Source organism: Schistocerca americana, chromosome 2 (assembly GCF_021461395.2).
Source record: "Schistocerca americana isolate TAMUIC-IGC-003095 chromosome 2, iqSchAmer2.1, whole genome shotgun sequence".
In the NCBI taxonomy this organism is placed as follows: Eukaryota; Metazoa; Arthropoda; class Insecta; order Orthoptera; family Acrididae; genus Schistocerca; species Schistocerca americana.
Genome location: NC_060120.1, coordinates 778,252,183 through 778,266,402, shown reverse-complemented (window position 1 = coordinate 778,266,402; position 14,220 = coordinate 778,252,183). Strand labels below are relative to the sequence as shown.

Sequence of the window (14,220 nt, the reverse complement as noted above, 5' to 3'; positions counted from 1 at the left end):
TACCCTTAATCACAGCAGAGAGTGTTAGTTGGAAATGTGAGAGGTTGTATCTGTGCAGGATCTAAGGGATCAAGGGGTAGCAAGCAAGTGTGGGGACCAGAGGTTATGCTGTTAAGTACAGTATGTGCAACAGGAGGAAATTGAGAATTGAACATTTTCGGGATGAGATAGTCTTGTTATTGGGTTTTGAAGTCAGAAAGATATTTCTTGTTATTTCTAAATGTTTGTATTAACGATCTTTATATCAGGTCGTATGTGATAAAATACTGTGTGGAAGTTTGTTGCTTGTGGACACAATTAACTTGGTACTGCTTGTTTTATATGTCGTATGACGTGCGGCTCTGCTAGAACGTTTAGACAAGATAACTTAACAACACGGTTGCTTGCTGGAGTAGAATTTCATACAGCAAGATGAACTGCCAGCATTGTGGTCAGTTTCATGAAATACAGCCACTGGCGAATGATGACTCAGGTATAGAGGAGATCGATGCCGCTATGGCAGATGGTTGTTGGTGAGAATGAAACTAGTAAGCTCCAATTAACGTTGCTGTCTACCGGTAAAACATTTCCATTGGTGAGGTTTCGGTATATGATACAGTAAAGGCTGCTACAGAAATGAAAGCGGCTGAGTTTCGAGCCTTCATCATCAACGATAGCTATTTGACATTACTGTTGGATAGAGACTTCCCCAATTTTATGGTCTTCCCCTGTAACCATGCATGTTTCTTTTGCGTTTATTTGATGTCATTTATGTACAGATACGTAGTATCTGGAGAAAACAGAACCACTTGTACGAACATCAAGAGCTCAGAAGGAAAACCTGTTCTAAGCAAAGAAGGGAAGGCAGAAAGGTAGGAGTATATAGAGGGTCTATACAAGGGCGCTGTACTTGAGGGCAATATTACTGAAATGGAAAAGGACGTAGATGAAAATGTGATGGGAGATATGATAATATGTGAAGAATTTGACAGATCAAGACTTAAGTCGAAACAAGCCCCCACGAGGAGACAACATTCCATTAGAACTACTGACGGCCTTGGGAGAGCCAGTCCTGACAAAACTCTACCATCTGCTGAGCAAGACGTATGAAACAGGCGAAATACCCTCAGACCTCAAGAAGAATATAATAATTCCAATCCCAAAAATAGCAGGTGTTGCCAGATGTGAAAATTACCGAACTATCAGTTTAATAAGTCACAGCTGCAAAATACTAACAAGAATTCTTTACAGACGAATGGAAAAACTAGTAGAAGCCAACCACGGGGAAGATCAGTTTGGATTCCGTAGAAACACTGGAGCACGTGAGGCAATACTGACCTTACGACTTATCTTAGAAGAAAGATTAAGGAAAGGCAAACCTACGTTTCTAGCATTTGTAGACTTAGATAAAGCTTTTACAGTGTTGACTGGAATATTCTCTTTCAAATTCTAAAGGTGGCAGGGGTAAAATACAGGGAGCGAAAGGCTATTTACAATTTGTACAGAAACCAGATAACAGTTATAAGAGCCGGGGAGCACGAAAGCAAGCAGTAGTTGAGACAGGGTTGTAGCCTATCTTCGCTGTTATTCAATCTGTATACTAAGCAAGCAGTAAAGGAAACAAAAGAGAAATTTGGAGTAGGAATTAAAGTACATGGAGAAGAAATAAAAACTTTGAGGTTTACCGACGACATTGTAATTGTCAGAGAAGGCAAAAGATCTGGAAGAGCAGTTGAACGGAATGGACAGTGTCTTCAAAGGAGGATGTAAGATGAACATCAACAAAAGCAAAACGAGGATGATAGGATGTGGTCGAATCAAATCAAGTGATACTGAGGGAATTAGATTAGGAAACGAGACACTTAAAGTAGCAGATGGGTTTTGCTATTTGGGGAGCAAAATAACTGATGATGGTCGAAGTAGAGAGGTTATAAAATGTAGACTGGCAACAGCAAGGAAAGTGTTTTTGAAGAAGATTCAAATGGCTCTAAGCGCTATAGGACTTAACTTCTGAGGTCATCAGTCCCCTAGAATTTAGAAGTACTTAAACCTAACTAACCTAAGGACATCACACACATCCATGCCCGATGCGGGATTCGAACCTGCGACCGTAGCGGTCGCGCAGTTGCAGGCTGTAGCGCCTAGAACCGATCGACCACCCTGGCCGGCTTTTTGAAGAAGAGAAATTTCTTAACATAGGGTACAGATTTAAGTATCAGGTAGTCCTTTCTGAAAGTATTTGCATGGTGTTAAGTGAAACATGGACGATAAATAATTTAGACAAGAAGAGAATAGAGGTTTTCTAAATGTGGTGCTGAAGATTAGATGAGTAGATCACGTAACTGTTGAGGAGGTAATGAATAGAATTGGGGCGAAGAGGAATTTGTGGCACAACTTGACTAGAAGAACGCATCAGTTGCTAGGACACGTTCTGAGGCATCAAGGGATCATCAGTTTAGTATTGGAGGGAAGCGTGGAGGGTAAAAATCGTAGAGGGAGACGAAGACCTGAATGCACTAGATTCAGAAGGATGTAGGTTGCAGTAGTTACTCAGGGTTGAAGAAGGTTGCACAGGATGGAGTAGCATGAAGAGCTGCATCAAACCACTCTCTGGACTAAAGACCACAACAACAACAACAACGTAGTATTGTCAGTCTTCTTATCACTCATAGCCAAACAAAAAACTACCTTGTTCCATAAATATACTAATCTCATGATTAAATGTCCCATCCTCCGTCATTTCATTTTCAGTAAGTCGTAATTACATCTTTTGCACCAGTCCTACCCTTGATTAATTTGGTTGTTTATTTTGTTGTCTTACCCAACATTCATTCTTTATTAGCCGCCAAGCAACATTTGGTTTTCAAATAGTTTTCGCATTAACAGGCAATGTTCAGTGTCATAGACCAAAACTATTACGAATATTGATATTCAGAGACATCTGAAGCTTGGCTTAAAAAACTATTTTTAGTGTAATTCATTGCTTGACAAATGAAGTGAAGCACACATAAGTCATGGTTGGATGTATGTGTAACTTCGTACACGTACACGTCATCCGCAAGTTTGTAAATGATTAGAGTTGGAATTCTCTGTAGCAGTTGCAACGGCCACGAGTGTGCGTTAATGTTGTTCGTGTTCTTACAAGGCCTTGTAGCGTGTATTAGGGAGTGAACAATGTTAGATATTGAGCGATCACTGTGAAAACCAAGGAGAAGCCGAGTTCTCGAGTGAGACAGTGTTACAAGCACCTGTCAGCTTTTGGAAGTGGCCTCAATTCGGTCTCTGGCCGGCTGGTCGAATTGAGGTTCGTGGGGCATTCAGCTGTGACAATGGCCGATGTTGTATTGCATGGCAATATTGGGGCAGGCACATTTGTCGTCGCCGGCCGCTGTGGTCGAGCGGTTCTAGGCGCTTCAGTCCGGAACAAAGAAGCTGCTACGGTCGCAGGTTCGAACCCTGCCTCGGGCATGGATGTGCGTGATGTCCTTATGTTAGTTAGGTTTAAGTAGTTCTAAGTCTAGGGTACTGATGACCTCAGATGTTAAGTCCCATAGTGCTTAGAGCCATTTGAACCGTATTGGTCGTCAAGATTCCGGTCAACCACGTCTGACCACCACAAGGGAGGGTCGCCGTACTGTGCAGCAGGCACATCATAGCCCCTTCTCATCTACGACAGCCATCCGAGAATAAGCAATGGACTCACTGTAATATTCTATTTGCCATTCCCCATCATTGGTCGGAGACCAGCGGCTGAACTAGGGAATTACCGTGTCATGCCGTTAGCACCACAACACCGACTTTTGGAGTGCTACCGTGACCGGCAAGCATGAACTGCTGCTGAATGGCGTCGCATTGTATTCAGCGGTAAACTGCGCTTCCGCTATACCTGGATAACCATCGTCAGAAAGTATGGCGGCGGCGTAGGGATAGGTCTCATTCTCCAAATATTTTCGAGAGACATAGCGATTTACTTCTGGCAGCATGGTGTGGAGAGCAGTGGGGTATGACCTCAGGTCTCGGCCAGTAGCGACTGAGACAACCCTGAAAGTACAACGGTACCTCATGGACATCCTCATGCGTTACCGCTCGTGTATCGTCGTCCTATTTTTCAACAGGACAAGGTTTCTCACAGCAAGACAAACATCACGTTCCGAGTGGTGTCGTGACCGGGAACCCTGGAATGATGATTGGCTCCGCAGTGTGTTCAGCGATAAATTGCGTTTCTGCAGTTTCCTGGAAGACCATCCGTTATGGCAGCGACATGAGTCGTATCTTCATGAACTGCATGATCCTGAGGTATTCCCGTGTCCAGAAGTATCCCCAAATTTGTCCTCTATGGAACATTTGTGAGACCATCTAGGGCAACGACTGCGTCCCAGAGCCACTATCCAGGTACGTGCGACAGTTTACTTCAGTAAAGGATACAACGGCTTCACGATTCTCTTCCCAATATAATCAGAGCATTCATTCAGGCCAGAGGGTGCGCAAAGTGGGATTGTACTGCCATTTTCTTTTCAAATTTGGCTCGCATTTGTGATCGTCTCAATAACGATACATACCCTTTCAACTCGTGAAGTTTGCTTTCATTCTCTTCCTCCCTTCTGGGTGATTCGCTCTTTTTTTGTCAGGCAGTGTAAATGCACTTCATGCCATATTTAGTCTCCTGTTAAATCTTCAAACTTTCCATCCAATCTCACTCCTTCACTGTTATAAACACAAAACTCTATCAACTGGATCTGTGACTTCGTTGCGAATATGAACAATTTTCATTTTCATATGTCAAGTATACATAATTATTTCCATAATATATGCTTTTCGAAGCTACTTTTAAACTTAGTAAGTAAAGTTTTGCCATTAGCTACTGTTAATTCACGCTAAAGTCGGACAATATAATTTCATGAGAGAAAGGAAGGTGTTCTGGTACGTTCCATTAATAAATTTCTATTATTACCATTCGTTTCGCTTTAAGGCTGCTAACAACAGTGCTGGTAATAAAGAATGTCCTTGACAGACTCCTCTTTCAGCCCGAATTTGCGATTATTCCCACATAGGAAGAACAGTACCACTGCTTGAATCAGTGCCCTGTTATCCAAAAACGGTTAGTACGACTATGCACGTTTGTTTTGAATTATTTTTCCTCCAGCTTCAATACCTTATTAAACGCCGTCGTCTTCAAACACTTTTCCTTTCGTCCTATTTCGAACTTCCTCATCTTGAGAAGTATGCTATCGTTTTAATTATTTGTGTTTGTGATTCGTTTAACTACTGCAACTTGCGTCCTCCTGAATCTGCTTAGTGTATTCATTTCTTGGTCTCCCTCTACGATTTTTACCCCCCCCACACTTCCCACCAGTACTAAATTGGTGATTCCTTGATGCCTCACAATGTGTCCTACCAAACGATCCCTTCTCCTAGTCAGGCTGTGCCACAAATTTCTCTTTCCCTCAATTCTATTCAGTACCTTCTAATTAGTTACATGATCTACCCGTCTAATATTGAGCAGTCTTCTGTAGCACAATATTTCGAAAGCTTCTGTTCTCTTCTTGTCTAAACTGTTTATCGTCCATGTTTCACTTCCACACAAATACTTTCAGAAAATACATCCTGACACTTAAATCTATATTTGATGTTAACAAATTTCTCTTCTTCGGAAAAGCTTATGTTGGTTCCCAAATTGCAAAACTTATTTACTACTTTAAGTGTCCTCCGCCCATGAACCATGGACCTTGCCGTTGGTCGGGAGGCTTGCGTGCCTCAGCGATACAGATGGCCGTACCGTAGGTGCAACCACAACGGAGGGGTACCTGTTGAGAGGCCAGACAAACATGTGGTTCCTGAAGAGGGGCAGCAGCCTTTTCAGTAGTTGCAGGGGCAACAGTCTGGACGATTGACTGATCTGGCCTTGTATCACTAACCAAAACAGCCTTGCTGTGCTGGTAATGCGAACGGCTGGAAGCAAGGGGAAACTACAGCCGTAATGTTTCCCGAGGGCATGCAGCTTTACTGTATGGTTAAATGATGATGGCGTCCTCTTGGGTAAAATATTCCGGAGGTAAAATAGTCCCCCATTCGGATCTCCGGGCGGGGACTACTCAAGAGGACGTCGTTAACAGGAGAAATAAAACTGGCGTTCTACGGATCGGAGCGTGGAATACCAGGTCCCTTAATCGGGCAGGTAGGTTAGAAAATTTAAAAAGGGAAATGGATAGGTTAAAGTTAGATATAGTGGGAATTACTGAAGTTCGGTGGCAGGAGGAACAAGACTTTTGGTCAGGTGAATACAGAGTTATAAATACAAAATCAAATAGAGGTAATGCTGGAGTAGGTTTAATAATGAATAAAAAGATAGGAGTGCGGGTAAGCTACTACAAACAGTATAGTGAACGCATTATTGTGGCCAAGATAGACACGAAGCCCATGCCTACTACTGTAGTACAAGTTTATATGCCAACTAGCTCTGCAGATGATGAAGAAATTGATGAAATGTATGATGAGATAAAAGAAATTATTCAGGTAGTGAAGGGAGACGAAAATTTAATAGTCATGGGTGACTGGAATTCGAGAGTAGGAAAAGGGAGAGAAGGAAACATAATGGGTGGATATGGATTGGGGGAGAGAAATGAAAGAGGAAGCCGTCTGGTAGAATTTTGCACAGAGCATAACTTAATCATAGCTAACACTTGGTTCAAGAATCATAAAAGAAGGTTGTATACATGGAAGAATCCTGGAGATACTAGAAGGTATCAGATTGATTAAATAATGGTAAGACAGAGATTTAGGAACCAGGTTTTAAATTGCAAGACATTTCCAGGGGCAGATGTGCACTCTGACCACAATCTATTGGTTATGAACTGTAGATTAAAACTGAAGAAACTGCAAAAAGGGATGAAGTAGTGAAGGCAGCAGAGGATCAAATAGGGAAAAAGACGAGGGCTAGTAGAAATCCTTGGGTAACAGAAGAAATATTGAATTTAATTGTTGAAAGGTGATAATATAAGAATGCAGTAAATGAAACAGGCAAAAAGGAATATAAACGTCTCAAAAAAGAGATCAACAGGAAGTGCAAAATGGCTAAGCAGGGATGGCTAGAGGACAAATGTAAGGATGTAGAGGCTTATCTCACTAGGGGCAAAATAGATACTGCCTACAGGAAAATTAAAGAGACCTTTGGAGAAAAGAGAGCCACTTGTATGAATATCAAGAGCTCAGATGGAAACCCAGTTCTAAGCAAAGAAGGGAAAGCAGAAAGGTGGAAGGAGTATATAGAGGGTCTATATAAGGGCAATGTACTTGAGGACAATATTATAGAAATGGAAGAGGATGTAGATGAATATGAAATGTGAGATACGATACTGCGTGATGAGTTTGACAGAGCTCTGAAAGACCTGAGTAGAAACAAGGCCCCTGGGAGTAGACAACATTCCATTAGAACTACTGATGACCTTGGGAGAGCCACCATCTGGTGAGCAAGATGTATGAGACAGGCGAAATACCCTCAGACTTCAAGAAGAATATAATAATTCCAATCCCAAAGAAAGCAGGTGTTGACAGATGTGAAAATTACCTAACTATCAGTTTAATAAGTCACAGCTGCTAACACGAATTCTTTACAGAAGAATGAAAACACTGGTAGAAGCCGACCTCGGGGAAGATCAGTTTGGATTCCGTAGAAATGTTGGAACACGTGAGGCAATACTGACTCTACGACTTATATTAGAAGAAATATTAAGGAAAGGCAAACCTACGTTTCTAGCATTTGTAGACTTAGAGAAAGCTTTTGACAATGTTGACTGGAATACTCTCTTTCACATTCTAAAGTTGGCAGAGGTAAAATACAGGGAGCGAAAGACTATTTACAATTTGTACAGAAACCAGGTGGCAGTTATAAGAGTCGAGGGACATGAAAGGGAAGCAGTGGTTGGGAAGGGAGTGAGACAGGGTTGTAGCCTCTCCCCAATGTTATTCAATCTGTATATTGAGCAAGCAGTAAACGAAACAAAAGAAAAATTTGGTGTAGGTATTAAAACCCATGGAGAAGAAATAAAAACTTTGAGGTTTGTTGATGACATTGTAATTCTGTCAGAGACAGCAAAGGACTTGGAAGAGCAGTTGAACGGAATGGACAGTGTCTTGAAAGGAGGATATAACATGAACATCAACAAAAGCAAAACGAGGATAATGGAATGTAGTCGTATTAAGTCGGGTGATGCTGAGGGAATTAGATTCGGGGATTACGCACTTAAAGTAGTAAAGGAGTTTTGCTATTTGGGGAGCAAAATAATTGATGATGGTCGATGTAGAGAGGATATAAAATGTAGACTAGCAATGGCAAGGAAAGCGTTTCTGAAGAAGAGAAATTTATTAACATCAAGTATAGATTTAAGTGTCAGAAGTCGTTTCTGAAAGTATTTGTTTGGAGTGTAGCCATGTATGAAAGTGTAGCCATGTATGGAAGTGAAACATGGACGATAAATAGTTTGGACAAGAAGAAAATAGAAGCTTTCGAAATGTGGTGCTACAGAAGAATGCTGAAGATTAGATGGGTAGATCACATAACTAAGGAGGAGGTATTGAATAGAATTGGGGAGAAGAGGAGTTTGTGGCACCACTTGACAAGAAGAAGGGACCGGTTGGTAGGACATGTTCTGAGGCATCAGGGCATCACAAATTTAGCATTGGAGGGCAGTGTGGAGGGTAAAAATCGTAGAGGGAGACCAAGAGATGAATACACTAAGCAGATTCAGAAGGATGTAGGTTGCAGTAAGTACCGGGAGATGAAGAAGCTTGGACAGGATAGAGCAGCATGGAGAGCTGCATCAAACCAGTCTCAGGACTGAAGACCACAACAACAACAACACTTTAAGTGTCTCATTTCCTAATCTAATTCCATCAGACAAAGCATAACAGATAACTTCGAATACTTTTATCACCTTCCGTCTCCTCTTCTTTGTGTTTCCTTCTGACATTTTAACTCGTGAATTCTGATGTCAGTCTAATATAAATACATTTTGTTTCCTTCAAACTGATTACTAGTTTGGTCTCCCAGCCGTGGGTTACACGGGAATGGCGAGAAAGCGTAATAAAGGAACCTACTGTATATCTGATGATAGAAGTAGAATTGAGATGGGCGTGGATCTCTGATGGTGGGAGGTATGTTGATGACTTGACCTACATTGTTTGTGTCTAAAACATTTTTATTAAGTTTGTATTCTGTATGAAACATTCTCAGATTTCTTGTCGTGTCAGTTCAGGAAAGAACCTCGAGCATTCGACAGTTACCTCCATCGTCATTCCTCAGGATCAACAGACAGTCAAATTTCTGATTGGTCAATTATTACGTCATGCTATCGCTGATGTGAAATCAGTGTTCTCCAACAAAAGGGAACGTGAAAATGTTGAAGATTCAACTGATGAGCCATAGACTGCATTCCTTCCTCTCTGCGGTGTTACATCCTGCAAAATAGACAGACTCCTGGGAAGACAAAGTATCTGATCTATTTTCCGACATCCTAGGAATATAAATGAGATACCACACCTGTTAAGGACAGTTTCAGCCTCAGGATTTCTGGAAGTTACAACACCCATTATTAGCCGGAAGCAATTCCATCGGTCAATCCACCCGCATTGTTTCCGACCGCTATACAAAGCATCAGCGCCATATAATAAAGTCGAGAACTGGAGAAACCTGCAGCTGCTTGGCACAAGCTCACAAACAAATATAAAATACTGTTTGATTAAACAAAAGATTTCTTCCAGATTGCTACATACTGGGACTCTGTAGATGAAGAGACGATAGAAGCGAGAATGTGTGAGAAAATCTTCGGCCGTGACAGCGAATGTAACATTAGAGGTGCATGGAAGCGATTTATCGGTGCAGAGAAGAGCCAGAGATATTCGTCGCTATGTTTATTCTACGGCGGGAGCGGCGACGCCACCAGCGTAGACGTTGACACCGTCTGCGACAGCATGACTTAATTACCAAGCAATCTCAAGCCATCTTTGGGCTATGCAAGACCGCCACAGCAGCAGTTTGACAGTTAGTTGTTCCTGACGAAGACGAGGAGCTAATCGTCGAAAGCTCGAGGTTTTACCCTGAACTGACACGACCAGAAGTCCGAGAATGTTTTACACAACAAGTGCCATAGCGAAAAACTTAGTTCTCAAATTTACGTGTTGATCGTCTGATTTTGGGATACGCTTGAAACGCTTAATGCAATAAAGAAAATCAGTTAACATCCTGTGACTGTTATAAGCGACCAATCAGCATTGGTTACAATTTTTATAAGTATCAGTATGGTCGCAAACCTCAGACACGATTTTTAGTCCTATTTAAAACAAAATGATTAATGAACTCTACAAACAGGTAATTGTCTTTGTGAAAAGGGACATCCCTCCATGTCTAAGGGCTCCATTATTTTTTTTTTTTATTTCCTCTGTTGTTATTCTGCCTTCGATCTTCTTGTCACTCTTCTATGCACATTGTTACAATTAGTCGTACTACTGATACAGTTTCATTACACTGTTCGCCTTTCATATTTAACTGTTGCATGAATATTTGAAGTGTAGCTTGAGAAACGATGTTTGTCTACAGGATTTCTCAGCACTGAGGACGAGGTGATCCCTGGCAACGCAGGCCTGAAGGACCAGGTGATGGCCCTGCGGTGGCTGCAGCAGAACGTCGCAGCCTTCGGCGCTGACCCAGAAAAGGTCACAGTCGGCGGGGAGAGCGCTGGCGGCAGCTCAGCGGCCCACCACCTCATATCGCCCAGCTCCGCAGGTGAGTCAGATTCCCATCCTGCCTTGTTAAAACTAAGGAGAAACTGAACTAATCTGCATAGAGTATTTCGTGCTGTCCTTTCTTACCGATTTAGCAATATTGCTAGAATTGCAAGAAATATGTTGCAGCTACATTTCACGATCTAATCCACACAGGGAATGCTGCAGAGACAACGCCACGAGTTTTTAAATTTTTTAATGCTGTTGTAGCCGAGGTTGCTAATGTACGTTACTGCACTGGAGCACGACCTGGTATTGGTTTCCTCTAATGACTTTGTTGCTAAATGCATGTTAAAGACTAAACTTTCTCTTCCTGGAGGACACCGGATAGTGATAAAATTTTACTTACCATATCCATAAAATAGTTAAGAAATAAAGCTCTTTTTGCGGCTACATGCAAACGGGCATAGGACATATTGAAATTCCCAGCCACAGTAGATTAGAACGCCTCTGTAAGAGCCAAAACAAAATGACCTTCCTTATCGATAAAGTGAGGTGTCGTACGCCAATCGGTTTTTTGCATTTGAAGGGGAACAACGCTGTAACATTCCATGGTGGTTACGACAAAGTGCATGGCTGCAATCCACCATCATATGACACAGTAGTTAGGTGCCGCAGGAGCTGACAGTGTACTCAAACAAGTTTGAATGAAAAAAAAACACATTTTGTCAATGGAACGAGTGATTGATTATTTTGTAAAAATATTTAGTTTATTTAAAGACGCAATCACATTCTTATAACAGTCATAACCGGTTTCGGCCATACAATGACCATCTTCAGATTATAACACTGAACACAGGTTCATGCGTAGTTAAAAGTTTTACAACGCATGAACACAATGAATACAGGTGTGTTCATTGTATGCCACCTTTAGAATCTGAAGATTGTTATTGTTTGGCCGAAATCGGTTATGACTGTGTCATAAGAATGTGATTGCGTCTATGAACAAACAAAATGTTTTACAAGTTTGAATGACGTAGTTATATGGAATGTAGAATCATCGACGGATGTGGAAGTTAACTTCAATTGTGTCCCAGGGAAATGTGTCGGATCCTTACTGTCTTTGTTGAATATTAATGAGCTTGCAGTCAATATTGATAGTAGATTTTTTGCAGATTATTTAGTTATCCATAATGAAGTACTGGCAGCATAAATATTCAGTTAGATCTTGACAAGATTTCAAACTGGTGCAAAAATCGGCAAATTGCTTTACATGTTCAGAAATGTAAAAGTGTGCTCTTCACAAAACTAAAAAACGTTCCTATGACTAGAGTATTAGTGATTTAGGGCTGGAATCTGTCAACAGTGATCACATAAGCTCACTCGTGGGTAAAGCAGTTGGTAGACTTTGCTTTATTAGTGGAATACAGGGGAAATGCAATCAGTCTACAAAGAAATTTGCTTACAAATCTCTCATATGATTTATCCTAGAATATTGTTGTAGTATGTGAGATCCATACCAAAGTGGACTAACAGGGGATATTGAATGCATACAGAGAAGGACAGTACGAATGGCCAAAGGCTTGTTCGATCCATAGGAGAGTGTCAGAGAGATGCTAAAGAAACTTAATTGGCAGATTCTTGAAGATAGACATATAAAGTTCTGAGAAAGCCTACTTAAAACGTTTCAAGAACCAGCTTTAAAACATGACTCTAGGAATATACTACAACCTGTTATGTATCACTCCTGTTAGGATCATAAGGATAGGATCAGATTAATTCCAGCACGCATGGTGGTCTAGGGAGGACAGTGGCACAAAACATGAAAAATTTACATATGTTTTTTATTTGCTTATTTGAAAGTAAATATAACTGACATTATTATCCCAAATTTTTTCTTTAAAATTCGAACTACAAATGGCATAAAAAATTTAAATTGTAAGCAGTTCCTGTGAACCAGGAAAGTATAGCATTAGAAGGCTGTGATTTTTTGTATGCAACACAGCAGTGTTGTATAGAAGGCTGTGGAGCCATTTTGTGGTCCAAGCAGCGAGGTATAGAAGGCTGTGCTGCTTTGTAAACAAGTTTTGCGCTGTTTAGTGGAATTTGAGAGAAGTTGGATTTATTGTGTCATTCTTTGTGCAAGGTTGAATATATTGATTGCTTTTTACAGTGCCTAACCCTGGTAAGGTATTTAAAAAATATAGTTAGTCTCATATTTCCAATGTAAAGCGGAAAACTGATGTTAAGGTTAGAGTCAGGTCTGCAGATGCAAACATTAGTTTGTCTCCAAGTGCATCTAAACTAAAACTTGGGAAAGGTACTGTGACAGAAGAAATAAATTATAACATAAAGATAGGTTTCAGAATTGTGGATCTGGAATTGGCACTTAGAAAAGCCTGTAAGTGCTATTTTTTTGTAGAAAATGCGAATTTGGTGAATGATGGAAGGAGAGAAGGTTTGGTTTGCACACTGCACATTTTATGTCAAGACTGTGGTTCTGACACACCATTTAAGACATCGAAGACAGGAAAAAGCATGTATGAAGCCAATATGAGATTTGCATTGGACTAAGATGTATAAGAATTGGAAGAGATGGCAGAACCCCTTTACATGATATTACAAACATACCAGGTCCTCCCCTAAAATTTACTACAATGAACACTACTCTCCTCAATGCAGTTACAGAAGAAAGATGAAGAGAGCATGAAAATGGCAATCCAGGAGGAAAGTCAAGAAAATTGTCATGCAACTAATATCAAAGATACAGCACTTTCCTGTGACAGCTCTTGGATGAAGAGGGAGTGTACTTCACTGAATGGAGTTTTAGAGTCATTAGTGTCGACACAGGACAAGTAGTAGACTTACAGGTGATGTCCAAATATTGTTCTGCATGTTCCTTGCGACAAGAAATATAATGATGGAGGTAAGAGAAAAATGAGAAAAAGGACCCACGTTCACTGTTCGCTGATAGACGGTAAGTGTTTTGGTCTTTTAGCCAACATTTATACAAATAGTGCATATCGATACCCATTCACTAGAGTATGCGAGTCGTTTAGGAACAGAAACCTCAGAGTGGGGAATCTCTGTGTGGAGGAGCCTCAAGACGTACGGATTTATTACTGTGTGTTATTGTTCTGTGGCTTTAAACCTTTCTTCGTACGGTTATAGATTGTCTCGTGACTAAATGTTTTATTTTTTACAATTACTTTATGGAATTCAGTAATGGACAGTCAGTTCCACAATAAAGTGTACATCATAATTTTAAATGTAATGTGGTCTCGAATCTGTACTCAGTGGGTTTTTGCACAGTGTATAGATAAACAGTGCGAGAGTTGAATATTTTGTTTTGTCGGTAGCATTTTAAAATTAGTGCAAAATATCTGAAGCGTCACGAGGCAGCGCAAAAAATTGTAATGTTTATCAAAAAAGCCGTCTGAGATCCGTTAAGAAGTTATTTGGTTCGAACGAGGCAAACTGGGTGCTTCAAGAGGATAACGATGTGAAACACGTTAGCTGCCTCTG

General features: G+C 40.8%; 1 protein-coding gene across 1 annotated transcript in view; it reads left to right on the top strand.

The window, feature by feature from the left end:
* LOC124596419 (venom carboxylesterase-6-like) overlaps positions 1 to 14,220 on the top strand; it is a 107,649-nt gene that overhangs the window by 51,353 nt on the left and 42,076 nt on the right. Inside the window, exon 4 of the mRNA XM_047135550.1 lies at positions 10,571 to 10,756. Within this exon, the coding sequence (XP_046991506.1) occupies positions 10,571 to 10,756 (186 nt within the window). The remainder of the gene's footprint in view (positions 1 to 10,570; positions 10,757 to 14,220) is intronic.